The 15,629-nt window shown below is 42.6% G+C and overlaps 1 protein-coding gene across 9 annotated transcripts in view; it reads right to left on the reverse strand.

The window, feature by feature from the left end:
• Positions 1-15,629, reverse strand: part of LOC106613097 (unconventional myosin-XVIIIa) — a 187,497-nt gene that overhangs the window by 57,732 nt on the left and 114,136 nt on the right. For all 9 annotated transcript variants that reach the window (XM_082956390.1, XM_082956389.1, XM_082956388.1 and 6 more), the window contains 7 exons: positions 15,420-15,612; positions 15,044-15,130; positions 12,954-13,255; positions 12,617-12,803; positions 12,191-12,398; positions 11,953-12,062; positions 10,258-10,323 (listed from right to left, as the gene is read on the reverse strand). In XM_082956390.1, the coding sequence (XP_082812516.1) occupies positions 10,258-10,323; positions 11,953-12,062; positions 12,191-12,398; positions 12,617-12,803; positions 12,954-13,255; positions 15,044-15,130; positions 15,420-15,612 (1,153 nt within the window). The remainder of the gene's footprint in view (positions 1-10,257; positions 10,324-11,952; positions 12,063-12,190; positions 12,399-12,616; positions 12,804-12,953; positions 13,256-15,043; positions 15,131-15,419; positions 15,613-15,629) is intronic.

Consider the following 15,629-nt stretch of genomic DNA (forward strand, 5'->3'; position numbering starts at 1 on the left):
AGGTAAAGTTGTGGAGAAACTTCTCTTGGATTTAGCCGTCATCTCCAGTTAGTCAGAGGCACTGTGTTTTCTTCAACTCTAAAACAATTGAGATGGTTAGTCTACAGAGTGATTTGTTCAGATTTCACCAAGCGGCTCCTCAAGACGAGAGCTGTGGTGGTGTTATGCATCATGATGCATCAGGACTGATCTAACACAGTACTCCAGGGCCCTTAACAACCTATTATCTTCTATCAGAGGCACAGGATGAGAGGAAACACTTTACCCAGCACAGACAATCAAATTTCAGAGCCCAGCTCTCAGGGAAGTGTGTGTATAGTCAAGCCAATAGCACATGCAGAGAGTGGGCTGGGCGTGGTGAAACCACACAGCACCAACACACCCACACTTCTCTGCTGTAGGGCAACGACTCCGACTGGAGAGGTTGTCTTTACCTCCAGAGAACATCGGATTGAGTTTGCTTCCTCTATTGTCAGTAGTAGAGGATTTATCACACACTGTATGGGCATTCTGTTAAATGGATCCAAAAAGACATGTTAACAAATCAACAGCTTGCATTGTATGCTTGCATTAATAATGCACACTTCTAACTGTTTCCCGGGTGCCGATGACGTGGATGTTGATGAAGGCAGCCCCCTCCCCCTCTCCGATTCAGAGGGGTTGGGTTAAATGTGGAAGACACATTTAACCCCGTCTTTTGAGCTTCTAGTCATGAAATCTATGCAGCCTACTCAATCACTTTTTATAGCTACTGTTTACAGGCCTCCTGGGCCATATGCAGTGTTCCTCACTTAGTTCCCATCGGAACTTGTAGTCATAGCAGATAATATTCTAATTTTTGGAGACTTTAACATTCACATGGAAAAGTCCACAGACCCACTCCAAAAGGCTTTCGGAGCCATCATCGACTCAGTGGGTTTTGTCCAACATGTCTCTGGACCTACTCACTGCCACAGTCATACTCTGGACCTAGTTTTGTCCCATGGAATAAATGTTGTGGATCTTAATGTTTTTCCTCATAATCCTGGATTATCGGACCACCATTTTATTGCGTTTGCAATTGCAACAAATAATCTGCTCAGACCCCAACCAAGGAGCATTAAAAGTCGTGCTATAAATTCTCAGACAACCCAAAGATTCCTTGATGCCCTTCCAGACTCCCTCTGCCTACCCAAGGACGTCAGAGGACAAAAAGCAGTTAACCTGTTGGGTCTAGGGGGCAGCATTTGCACGTCTGGATAAAAAAAATGTACCCGATTTAATCTGGTTACTAATCCTACCCAGTAACTAGAATATGCATATACTTATTATATATGGATAGAAAACACTCTAAAGTTTCCAAAACTGTTTGAATGGTGTCTGTGAGTATAACAGAACTCATTTGGCAGGCAAAACCCTGAGACATTTTCTGACAGGAAGTGGATACCTGATGTGTTGTATTGACTTTAAACCTATCCCATTGAAAAACACAGGGGTTTAGGAATATTTTGGCACTTCCTATTGCTTCCACTAGATGTCACCAGCCTTTACAAAGTGTTTTGAGTCTTCTGGAGGGAGATCTGACCGAACAAGAGCCATGGAACGGTGATGTCCCATTAGACACCTGGCGCGCTACTTCATGTTGGGTACCCTCGTTCCAATACGTTATAAAAGACTATGCATTCGTCCACCTTGAATATTATTCATGTTCTGGTTAAAAAAGGCCCTAATGATTTATGCTATACAACGTTTGACATGTTTGAACGAACGGAAATATATTTTTTCCCCTCGTTCATGACGAGAAGTCCGGCTGGCTTACATCATGTGCTAACGAGACGGAGATTTTTGGACATAAATGATGAGCTTTTTTGAACAAAACTACATTCGTTATGGACCTGTGATACCTGGAAGTGACATCTGATGAAGAGAATCAAAGGTAATGGATTATTTACATAGTATTTTCGATTTTAGATCTCCCCAACATGACGTCTAGTCTGTATCGCAACGCGTATTTTTCTGGGCACAGTGCTCAGATTATTGCAAAGTGTGATTTCCCAGTAAGGTTATTTTTAAATCTGGCAAGTTGATTGCGTTCAAAAGATGTAAATCTATAATTCTTTAAATGACAATATAATATTTTACCAATGTTTTCTAATTTTAATTATTTAATTTGTGACGCTGACTTGACTGCCGGTTATTGGAGGGAAACGATTTCCTCAACATCAATGCCATAGTAAAACGCTGTTTTTGGATATAAATATCAACTTGATAGAACTAAAAATGCATGCATTGTCTAACATAATGTCCTAGGAGTGTCATCTGATGGAGATTGTAAAAGGTTAGTGCATCATTTTAGCTGGTTTTATGGTTTTGGTGACCCTGTCTTTGACTTGACAAAACATTACACACAACTCTTGTAAATGTACTGTCCTAACATACTCTAAATTTATGCTTTCGCCGTAAAACCTTTTTGAAATCGTAAAACGTGGTTAGATTAAGGAGATGTTTATCTTTCAAATGGTGTAACATAGTTGTATTTTTGAAAAATTTGAATTTTGACATTTATTTGGATTCAAATTTGCCGCTCTTGAAATGCACCTGCTGTTGATGGAGTGCACCACGGGTGGCACGCTAGCGTCCCACCTAGCCCCAAGAGGTTAACCACCTAACCGAGGAACTCAATTTAACCTTGCGCAATACCCTAGATGCAGTTGCACCCCTAAAAACTAAAAACATCTGTCATAAGAAACTAGCTCCCTGGTATACAGAAAATACACGAGCTCTGAAGCAAGCTTCCAGAAAATTGGAACGGAAATGGCGCCACACCAAACTGGAAGTCTTCCGACTAGCTTGGAAAGACAGTACCGTGCAGTATCGAAGAGCCCTCACTGCTGCTCGATCATCCTATTTTTCCAACTTAATTGAGGAAAATAAGAACAATCCAAAATGTATTTTTCATACTGTCGCAAAGCTAACTAAAAAGCAGCATTCGCAAATGGAGGATGGCTTTCACTTCAGCAGTAATAAATGTATGAACTTCTTTGAGGAAAAGATCATGATCATTAGAAAGCAAATTACGGACTCCTCTTTAAATCTGCATATTCCTCCAAAGCTCCATTGTCCTGAGTCTACACAACTCTGCCAGGACCTAGGATCAAGGGAGATACTAAAGTGTTTTAGTACTATATCTCTTGACACAATGATGAAAATAATCATGGCCTCTAAACCCTCAAGCTGCATACTGGACCCTATTCCAACTAAACTACTGAAAGAGCTGCTTCCTGTGCTTGGCCCTCCTGTGTTGAACATAATAAACGGCTCTCTATCCACCGGATGTGTACCAAGCTCACTAAAAGTGGCAGTAATAAAGCCTCTCTTGAAAAAGCTGAATCTTGACCCAGAAATTATAAAAAACTATCAGCCTATATCGAATCTTCCATTCCTCTCAAAAATTTTAGAAAAAGCTCTTGCGCAGCAACTCACTGCCTTCCTGAAGACAAACAATGTATACGAAATGCTTCAGTCTGGTTTTAGACCCCATCATAGCACTGAGACTGCACTTGTGAAGGTGGTAAATTACCTTTTAATGACGTCAGACCGAGGCTCTGCATCTGTACTCGTGCTCCTAGATCTTAGTGCTGCTTTTGATACCATCGATCACCACATTCTTTTGGAGAGATTGGAAACCCAAATTGGTCTACATGGACAAGTTCTGGCCTGGTTTAGATCTTATCTGTCGGAAAGATATCAGTTTGTCTCTGTGAATGGTTTGTCCTCTGACAAATCAATTGTAAATTTCAGTGTTCCTCAAGGTTCTGTTTTAGGACCACTATTGTTTTCACTATATATTTTACCTCTTGGGGATGTCATTCGAAAACATAATGTTAAATTTCACTACTATGCGGACGACACACAGCTGTACATTTCAATGAAACATGGTGAAGCCCCAAAATTGCCCTCGCTAGAAGCCTGTGTTTCAGACATAAAGAAGTGGATGGCTGCAAACTTTCTACTTTTAAACTCGGACAAAACAGAGATGCTTGTTCTAGGTCCCAAGAAACAAAGAGATCTTCTGTTGAATCTGACAATTAATCTGGATGGTTGTACAGTCGTCTCAAAAAAAACTGTGAAGGACCTCGGCGTTACTCTGGACCCTGATCTCTCTTTTGAAGAACATATCAAGACTGTTTCAAGGACAGCTTTTTTCCATCTACGTAACATTGCAAAAATCAGAAACTTTCTGTCCAAAAATGATGCAGAAAAATTAATCCATGCTTTTGTTACTTCTAGGCTGGACTACTGCAATGCTCTACTTTCCGGCTACCCGGATAAAGCACTAAACAAACTTCAGTTAGTGCTAAATACGGCTGCTAGAATCCTGACTAGAACCAAAAAATTTGATCATATTACTCCAGTGCTAGCCTCCCTACACTGGCTTCCTGTTAACCTGTTAGGGCTAGGGGGCAGTATTGACACGGCTGGATAAAAAACGTACCCGATTTAATCTGGTTACTACTCCTGCCCAGTAACTAGAATATGCATATAATTATTGGCTTTGGATAGAAAACACTCCAAAGTTTCTAAAACTGTTTGAATGGTGTCTGTGAGTATAACAGAACTCAAATGGCAGGTCAAAACCTGAGAAGATTCTGTACAGGAAGTACCCTGTCTGACCATTTCTTGGCCTTCTTTGCCATCTCTTTCCATTACAAAGGATCTCTGCTGTTACGTGACACTTCCTACGGCTCACATGGGCTCTCAGAAGGCGGCAAAAAGCTGAATCGTGGCTTTGCAGGCTCTGGCTGAAAAACATTAGCGCGTTTGGATAGTGGCCAGTGACAGTACTATGAGACTCAGGCTCGTGCACGGGTCGACTCCATGTTTTATCTTTGAACGAAAACCACCACTCCCGGTCGGAATATTATCGCTTTTTTACAAGAAAAATGGCATAAAAATTGATTTTAAACAGCGGTTGACATGCTTCGAAGTACGGTAATGGAATATTTAGAATTTTTTTGTCGCGAAATGCGTCGTGCGCGTGACCCTTATTTACACTTCGGATAGTGTCCTGAACGCACGAACAAAACGCCGCTATTTGGATATAACTATGGATTATTTGGGACCAAACCAACATTTGTTATTGAAGTAGAAGTCCTGGGAGTGCGTTCTGACGAAGAACACCAAAGGTAATCAAACTTTTCTAATAGTAAATCGGAGTTTGGTGAAGGCTAAACTTGCTGGGTGTCTAAATAGCTAGCCCTGTGATGCCGGGCTATGTACTCAGAATATTGCAAAATGTGCTTTTTTTTTTTTTGAAATCGGACACCTCGATTGCACAAAGGAGTTCTGTATCTATAATTCTTAAAATAATTGTTATGTTTTTTTGTGAACGTTTATCGTGAGTAATTTAGTAAATTCACCGGAAGTGTTCGGTGGGAATGCTAGTTCTGAACGTCACATGCTAATGTAAAAAGCTGGTTTTTGATATAAATATGAACTTGATTGAACAAAACATGCATGTATTGTATAACATAATGTCCTAGGGTTGTCATCTGATGAAGATCATCAAAGGTTAGTGCTGCATTTAGCTGTGGTTTTGTTTTTTGTGACATTATATGCTAGCTTGAAAAATGGGTGTCTGATTATTTCTGGCTGGGTACTCTGCTGACATAATCTAATGTTTTGCTTTCGCTGTAAAGCCTTTTTGAAATCGTACAATGTGGTTAGATAAAGGAGAGTCTTGTCTTTAAAATGCTGTAAAATAGTCATATGTTTGAAAAATGGAAGTTTTTGTATTTTTTAGGAATTTGTAATTCGCGCCACGCCTATCATTGGATATTGGAGCAGGTGTTCCGCTAGCGGAACGTCTAGATGTAAGAGGTTAAATATGCTCTCTCTAATTCTCTCTTTCTCTCTTTCTTCCTTTCTTTCTCTCGGAGGACCTGAGCCCTAGGACCATGCCTCAGGACTACCTGGCATGATGACTCCTTGCTGTCCCCAGTCCACCTGGCCGTGCTGCTGCTCCAGTTTCAACTATTCTGCCTGCGGCTATGGAACCCTGACCTGTTCACCGGACGGGCTTGTTGCACCCTCGACAACTACTATGATTATTATTATTTGACCATGCTGGTCATTTATGAACATTTTAACATCTTGACCATGTTCTGTTATAATATCCACCCGGCACAGCCAGAAGAGGACTGGCCACCCCTCATAGCCTGGTTCCTCTCTAGGTTTCTTCCTAGGTTTTTGGCCTTTCTAGGGAGTTTTTCCTAGGGAGTATTTCCTAGCCACCATGTTTCTTTCACATGCATTGCTTGCTGTTTGGGGTTTTAGGCTGGGTTTCTGTACAGCACTTTGAGATATCAGCTGATGTACGAAGGGCTATATAAATAAATTTGATTTGATTTCAGTTGAATGCATTCAGTTGTGCAACTGACTAGGTATCCCCTTTGTCTTTGCCTATTCCTATGCAGTAGACTGAGTAGAACACACAGACACACTATCACATCACAACGAGGAGCTGAGAGAACACTCTCCAGCCTGTGACTTTCTCGCCCACCATCACGACCCGCTAGTGATGCAACCACTGAGCAACGCCAATGGGATGTGTGATGTGTCACAGTAAAAGGCCCAGTCACACAGGCCTTCCCCCATAGCGGGATGAGTCAGCGTGGACGAAGGAACATATTGGACCTCGTGGTCTCTGAATGGAACTCTGAAGATCGACTGAGGTTGTGTGCCGTTCCAGTGGGTCAGTTGGGGCTTGGTGTTTTTCTCAGCATGATGAGAGATGGAAAGACACACACACACACACACACACACACACACACACACACACACACACACACACACACACACACACACACACACACACACACACACACACACACACACATTGCCAATGTCAAATTTCCCTAAACATACTTTCCTACTGTCTACTTCAGAACAAAACTTCCCTAAACACTTTTCCAACTGTCTACTTCAGAACAAAACTTCCCTAAACACTTTTCCTAATGTCTACTTCAGAACAATACTTCCCTAAACACTTTTCCTACCATCTACTTCAGAACAATACTTCCCTAAACACTTTTCCTACTGTCTACTTCAGAAGAAAACTTCCCTAAACACTTTTCCTACTGTCTACTTCAGAACAAAACTTCCCTAAACACTTTTCCTACTGTCTACTTCAGAACAATACTTCCCTAAACACTTTTCCTACCATCTACTTCAGAACAATACTTCCCTAAACACTTTTCCTACCATCTACTTCAGAACAAAACTTCCCTAAACACTTTTCCTACTGTCTACTTCAGAACAAAACTTCCCTAAACACTTTACCTACTGTCTACTTCAGAACAAAACTTCCCTAAACACTTTTCCTACTGTCTACTTCAGAACAATACTTCCCTAAACTATTTTCCTACTGTCTACTTCAGAACAATACTTCCCTAAACACTTTTCCTACTGTCTACTTCAGAAGAAAACTTCCCTAAACACTTTTCCTACTGTCTACTTCAGAACAAAACTTCCCTAAACACTTTTCCTACTGTCTACTTCAGAACAATACTTCCCTAAACACTTTTCCTACCATCTACTTCAGAACAATACTTCCCTAAACACTTTTCCTACCATCTACTTCAGAACAAAACTTCCCTAAACACTTTTCCTACTGTCTACTTCAGAACAAAACTTCCCTAAACACTTTACCTACTGTCTACTTCAGAACAAAACTTCCCTAAACACTTTTCCTACTGTCTACTTCAGAACAATACTTCCCTAAACTATTTTCCTACTGTCTACTTCAGAACAATACTTCCCTAAACATACTTTTCCTACTGTCTACTTCAGAACAATACTTCCCTAAAACACTTTTCCTACTGTCTACTTCAGAACAATACTTCCCTAAACATACCTTTCCTACCATCTACTTCAGAACAATACTTCCCTAAACACTTTTCCTACTGTCTACTTCAGAACAAAACTTCCCTAAACACTTTACCTACTGTCTACTTCAGAACAAAACTTCCCTAAACACTTTTCCTACTGTCTACTTCAGAACAATACTTCCCTAAACATACTTTTCCTTGTTATAAGGACGCGCACACGAACACACGCGAACACACACACACACACACACACACACACACACACACACACACACACACACACACACACACACACACACACACACACACACACACACACACACACACACACACACACACACACACACACACACACACACACACACACACACACACACACACACACACACATTGCCAATGTCAAATTTCCCTAAACATACTTTCCTACTGTCTACTTCAGAACAAAACTTCCCTAAACACTTTTCCTACTGTCTACTTCAGAACAAAACTTCCCTAAACACTTTTCCAACTGTCTACTTCAGAACAAAACTTCCCTAAACACTTTTCCTACTGTCTACTTCAGAACAATACTTCCCTAAACACTTTTCCTACCATCTACTTCAGAACAATACTTCCCTAAACACTTTTCCTACTGTCTACTTCAGAAGAAAACTTCCCTAAACACTTTTCCTACTGTCTACTTCAGAACAAAACTTCCCTAAACACTTTACCTACTGTCTACTTCAGAACAAAACTTCCCTAAACACTTTTCCTACTGTCTACTTCAGAACAATACTTCCCTAAACTATTTTCCTACTGTCTACTTCAGAACAATACTTCCCTAAACATACTTTTCCTACTGTCTACTTCAGAACAATACTTCCCTAAAACACTTTTCCTACTGTCTACTTCAGAACAATACTTCCCTAAACATACCTTTCCTACCATCTACTAACAGAACAATACTTCCCTAAACACTTTTCCTACTGTCTACTTCAGAACAAAACTTCCCTAAACACTTTACCTACTGTCTACTTCAGAACAAAACTTCCCTAAACACTTTTCCTACTGTCTACTTCAGAACAATACTTCCCTAAACATACTTTTCCTTGTCACGGTTGTTGTAAGGATTGGACCAAGGTGCAGCGGGAACGTGTATACTCATCTTCTTTATTTATTGAAAAGAAGGAAAAAAACACGTACACAAAACAATGAACGCCACTAAACAGTCCTGTCAGGTGCACAGACACAAAACAGGAGACAACTACCCACAAATCCCATTACAAAAACACCCCTATAACATAGGACCTTCAATCAGAGGCAACGAGGAACAGTTGCCTCCAATTGAAGGTCAATCCAATGAACTAAACATAGAAATAGATAGACTAGACTGAACATAGAAATACACTAACATAGATCATAGCCCAACAAACCCCGGAACACATAAAACAAACACCCCCTACCACATCCTGACCAAACTGCAATAACAAATAACCCCTTATACTGGTCAGGACGTGACATTCCTACTGTCTACTTCAGAACAATACTTCCCTAAACATACTTTTCCTACTGTCTACTTCAGAACAAAACTTCCCGCTGTCCTCTATTCCATGGACATTCTGAAAAAGCCTCCTCTGCTAATTAGCCATTCATCAGCCCGTCCTTTCCTTTGGATTTTCTATTTTGCATCTGAAAGGTTTGAATCTCACTGTGCTGATTGGTGTTTGTGGAGGGTTATCGGCACGCCACGGCAAAGCGCCACAAACAAAGAGAGCAGTCGCCTGCCAAAATCAATGGCTACAGGGAGCAACAGAAGGGACAACAACAAAGAGAAAGCCAGACATCTTTTTTTCTGAAGAAGCAGAAGAACTGTGGAGCAACCTTCCCCGGCCCAACTGAAAGTCAAGCCTGATCAGTGTGTGTGTGTGTGTGTGTGTGTGTGTGTGTGTGTGTGTGTGTGTGTGTGTGTGTGTGTGTGTGCCAACCAACATTCAAAGGCTGCCAGCCCAGGGACCCAGCAGCAGCTAGGAACCAGTGCCACAGCAACAGACCTATGATTCCAAAGAGAAGGGCATGCTGGGTAAACAGCTGTCCCTCCCAGGCAGAGACAGAACACCTGGGGCCTGATTTAGACTGTACCAAGCCTTCACACCTATTGTCATAGTGTCACATGTAGTTATAACACTTTTACAAAGCATGTATTAATGGCTTATACATAGTTTATTGTCGGTCGGTCGGTCGGTCTCTGTCTGTCTGTCTGTCTGTCTGTCTGTCTGTCTGTCTGTCTGTCTGTCTGTCTGTCTGTCTGTCTGTCTGTCTGTCTGTCTGTCTGTCTGTCTGTCTGTCTGTCTGTCTGTCTGTCTGTCTGTCTGTCTGTCTGTCTGTCTGTCTGTCTGTGTGTGTTACTTACCCTGCTCAGGCCCATGTGGTAACTGCTGTTCTCCAAGTCCAGAGACTCCAACAGCTCCTCCACAGCCTGAAACAAACCGATAAAACGGACAGACAGATCAATGAAGAGATCAACAGAAATGGACAAACAGACAGACAGTGCTCTCGTAAAGTCAGCATCCCTCTGTCTTCGCCCAAAAGGACTGCACACAGCACCATAGCAACAGGCACACTCCCCTAACATCAGCCTATCCACCAGGAGACTGCAGACCAAAACAACTCAGCTACAGCTACGGCACCAAGCTAGCTATCTGTAACCTCCAATTCAGTCTAAATATGGACTGTATCTAAAGCAGTCTCAGGAGAGGTGGAGGAGGGTCTTTAAAGTTCGACTACAAAGTGAAGTTGGAAGATAGCTGAAGCCTCAAGGGGGAGGATGGGAGTTAACTTGAACAGAATCAGCTGTTTTAAAGTAACTGTCCAGTGTTTCCAGATTTCTATGAAATATGACCTGTGATTAATTACAATATGAGTAAAATAGTTTTCCTTCCCAAAATGTTTTAATTAAATATGTTAAAAAGCAGCTTTTCTGTGTTGAAATGGTGTGGGCATACCCCAAAAACAGAATGTTGTGGGTGTATGCCAGTCATTAAAAGTATTCATACGAGTACCCCACTGATTGGTCAGCTCAACCTCCTCAGGAGGATGACATCATCCTATCTGAGGAAAGAGAAAGCTTTATATTTTTAAAGTCTCTATGAGGTGGGGTTTTTGAAGTATTTTCTCTCCAATACGAGTATAGGATTAGTCAACCACATTATTTGAGTATGAGCTAACATAATATGAACGTTTAAAAGTGGACAGTTACTTAAAGGACTGTTGGCAGAGGATCTCCGCAGGATTACTGGATCTGGTAGGTAAACAGGCTCAGTGGAGGATAAAGCCACTTCAGCCACAGTAACACAGCAACAGTAACACAGCCATACAGCCCAAACTAAGATGAAGATACAGACAGGCTTCTAGCTCTGAGAGAGAGGGGTCTGTTTGAGTTTTCTCTGGAAAACTACATTTTCTAAGATGCTGACGCAGGGGAAAACCTCTTACTCCCTCTTGCTTTCTTTCTGTCTCTCCTCACTCTCTCCCTCTCAATCTGTCTATCTCCAGAGAATGAAGTACCTTTTTGTCCATTCATTATTTCTGAGCAGGCTATTCTTCCTAAGCATGTCTCCAAGGTGTCTGGTTTCCTCTTTAACTCTTCTATAGCTCACTGTGTGTTTTAGCTGTGACAGAGAGGACCTCTTTAACAGCTCTACTTCAAAAACACAACCTCTTTACACAACAATGAAAATAACATTTCAGCCAAGAGAATGTCTATACCATTTCTTAATTTCCAGCTACAACGGTTCATATTTAATATTTCTACATCTGAAAATATATTTACTGGATTCAGAAGTTTTAAGCACACATCTGAGTAGGTAGGGTATGCTAATAGCTGTAGGTACTGAAGACAGAGAGAGAGGAGGAAGAGATGGAAGGGGAGGACAGAGAGGAGGCACGTAATTAATCAGCACACCAGCCGCATGCTGCCAGCCAACCTAATCATAATTAATTACACACAAGAGAAGATCTAGGAGGGGGGAGGGAGGGAGAGAAAAGAGGGAGGAAAGGAGGGAGGCTTTTATATTATCATTCGTGGAGGGAACGCCTCGACACTCACCCTCTTCTCGTCTGTGACCATGTAGTGGCATCCGTGCTTTTTGGTCAGGTGGGGTGCCAGCACATCAAAGCGCCGTCGAAACTCAGAGAACACCATGTGATCAGGGTATCCTTCATGGAAAAGGCAGAACAAGGTCAACATTTATCTAATCATTTTTATTTCTCATAGCGTTCCGAATTAAGGAGCAAAATGTCCCTCTCCCATGACTTAGCTTGACTTGAGTGGTGTCTAGTCTTACCTTGTCTGTAGATGCGCAAGGCGTCGATAAGCTTAGATCCACGGAGCTGAGCTCTCAGGAGGCCCACATCCAGCTGCATGAGGCCTGAGTCGCAGCTCTCTCCATGGGCCACGCGCGGCTCCATGCCAACTCCCAGCGCGTCTGCCTTGGGCAGCAGGCAGTGGACAAAGTGAACCCTTGACCTGCGCACCGTGTCCAGCAGAGCATCCTGGAGAGACGGAAGGCAGGGAGTTAAAGCATTAACACACACACGAACAAAGGCAAATACTTAATTTTGTACACATTTGCATGTATAAATAAATGTTAATATAGTTTTATTTGAATAACACAATTGTCATACAAAGTTCTTAAGAGCAACTTGGGCCTAAACCCTCTCAAAGAGGAAGCAGAGGTAGGCCTTGGGTAGGGAGAAACCACCCCACTCACCACTTGCAGTTTGATCTGGATACAGAGGCTCTTCTTCTTGACGGCGGCCATGCCGGTGGTGAAGGTCTTCCTCATGCTAGTGGCTCTACGGAGGGCCAGCTGAGATCCCCCCTCCAGCCCTGCGATGGAGCCAGACAGCACTGTGGGCCCTCCACTACGACTAGAGAACAGACTGCTGATGTTCTTCCTGAGAGAGAGAGAGAGAGAGAGAGAGAGAGAGAGAGAGAGAGAGAGAGAGAGAGAGAGAGAGAGAGAGAGAGCAAGAGAGACAAAGAGGTAAGTATATTTTCTTTGTAAAGTGCTACTATGGAGAACAATCAGTGAATTAAATGTGTACTTCTGTGAGTCCTGCAGCAGAGTGGCAGCGTTCTGGGAGGCGGGGTTCTGCTTGGCGTGGCTCAGCCAACCCTGAGCATCGTACTCCACCCAGGCTGTCCCGTGGCTGTGGCCCAACAGGAAGTGATGCGGCTTGTCGCTCTTCAGGAGCAGGGCGTGTCCCTTGTTGTCCCCCTGGTCGGGGCCGTAGTAACTGAAGAGTCTCTCCAGCAGAGTGTCCTCAGAGCCCCCTGGCTGCACAGCCTCCTCCTCCATCAGCCACAGCAGACCTCGAGCCTCATCTGTCCTCAGATGGGTGCGCACCTGGGACCATCGCAAGAACACACACAGGTTAGAGAGGTGGGGATCTATCACTTGAGTCTAACACAAACACAAGTGAAGCAGCTGTGCAGAAAGCTTAGGTCCACAGCTCAGTCCAACATGCAGGTGCAGCTTTCACAAGCACCTCAGACACACACATTAGGCCACAACAGAGACCCTCACCCATCTCCACTCCACCAGTCATCCACACCTCCTCTCATCCATCCAATCACGACACTTAACTCCATACACAGCAACACTCTCCAAAACCAATAAAGCAACCTAGTCTCCTCTTTTTGTACTCATGGTTTAAATGTCCCAACACGGCCTTTATCCCTGGCCCAGTGTTGCCATAACATTACACCTGCTTAGCTGTGACACTTGTAGAAACTTCTCATTATGCACCAGCACAGTGTTCAAACAACCTAATATGATTCAACATCTCTGTAACAAAACAAGTCATTTTGTAAAGGCAATCCTAACGTTTCGGTAAATAAGAAGCTATAAGAGAGATGAGTCTTTGCTTCCTCATTCTAGAGCTGCTATTAAAATCCACTCCTGGGCAGCGGAGCATTTAGAAACCTTGCTCTCTGACAGTCCACTTTGATACTGAATGGTGTTATTAATGAGAGAGTGTAGACTCTCTGTGGATGGAGGGAGGTGCAGGCAGGGTATCTTCACCACCACAACCTACTGAAGCTAAAGCCTTTTAAATGATTTGACAATTTCATTATTTAACTGCTAGAAGCAGTGCAGATCTGTTTCACTGAGTTGGTTTCTCTAGTAGCAGTCAACTAATTCATTGCCAAGTCAAGTAAATGTCACATCCTTTTCAGAGAGACATGAGAAATAACAACCTCTCTTATTCAGAACAATCCTATTTCCTGTAGGCTGGAGGTGGATGACCTGTGGATATTACTTGGATTCTAATATAGCATTTTGCTTGGCGCACCTCATCTAGGTCTATAGCTCTGTTGATCTTTTCATGATGTATTTTTCTCGGAGTGTGAGCTGGTTTCCAATAAGTATGCCGCTGGTTCAATAGCATTTGTTTGTCTGACTTATAGCCGTGTTTGGCCATGCATGCCCTTGTGCAATCATTCACTGACACATACACACACAAACCGCACACACACACACAAACCACACACACACGCAAGCCGCACACACAAGCAAGCCGCACACACACGCAAGCCGCACACACGCAAACCGTCACAAACACACACATGCAAACCGCACACACAAACAAACAAAGTTATTTACTTTCGTCTCAACTTTTCAATCAATTCCTGTGTTACCCCATCCTCATACACTTTTGATCTAATTCTTGGTAATGTCACTTTCGCGGGCCAATACACATCAATGCAACCCATTTCTGTTTAGAGCACGTGCCATGCAGAGTCGTCTCATAAATATACTGAATTGGATAGCTTTGCTCTGAGAAGCCAACCCTAACTGAAAAAGGCTCTTAACTAATCAAGGGCGAAAGGAATCAAACTTGACTGCAATTAATATCTTTGATGTGGGATGAATTCCCCCCCCCCCCCCAAAAGAAAAAGCCAAGTTAATTGGATGGAGGTAATAAGCCTGACATGGCTTACACACAGTCATTTGTCTAAGTCAAAAAGTTCAAGATTCAATTTGAATTAGGGGAGCCCTATCATTGGCAAAGAAAAGAGAGAGTAAGGACTGTGTTTAACCCCACTTGACGCTCACAACATGATGAAATCCAAGATAAAGTCCACTCCTGATACTGTACATGCAAAAGAGGCACAGAGAGATTCTCCTTACCAGCGCTTGGGTTGATGCTTGGTCTATAGCTGCTACAGACATTGAGGTACTGGACCCTATGTCATCTAATGCAAGCTCTATGTTTTCCTAGATGGGAACAGAGCGGTTGGTTAGATGTGATTGGAGTCAGTGATTTTCAGAGTTCCTCTTATGTAAGAGTCTATAGGCAATGACATTGCAATTAAAAAAGCTCAATCTGACGTTCTATGTTATTTTCATACTAAAACAATACAGGTATGTTAATGACGATTATGATTTTATTCTTCAGGGAAGTTTAAAAAATACCAAATCATTGGTATCCTGTTAGTAAGAATACTTCTACTATGTAATAGTGAAGGTATTTGTCAGTGCTGTACATCTCTGTATATCTCTGCACCTCCTTATATCTCTCCAGCTCCTGTACAAAGGTGCGTTCGTGGAACAGGGTCTGCAGGCGCTCCTGGGCGTAGTTGTGGCACAGCTCCTCGAAGGTGGCACCGCGCTGGCGCTTGGCCATGCGAGGGTTCTGGAAACCCGGTGTGTCCACGATGAGCAGAGAGCACAGAGAGTGCTGACTGGACTTCAGAGCTCTGACACATGATACAAA

This window comes from Salmo salar, chromosome 09 (assembly GCF_965601325.2).
Source record: "Salmo salar chromosome 09, fSalSal1, whole genome shotgun sequence".
Lineage (NCBI taxonomy): Eukaryota > Metazoa > Chordata > Actinopteri > Salmoniformes > Salmonidae > Salmo > Salmo salar.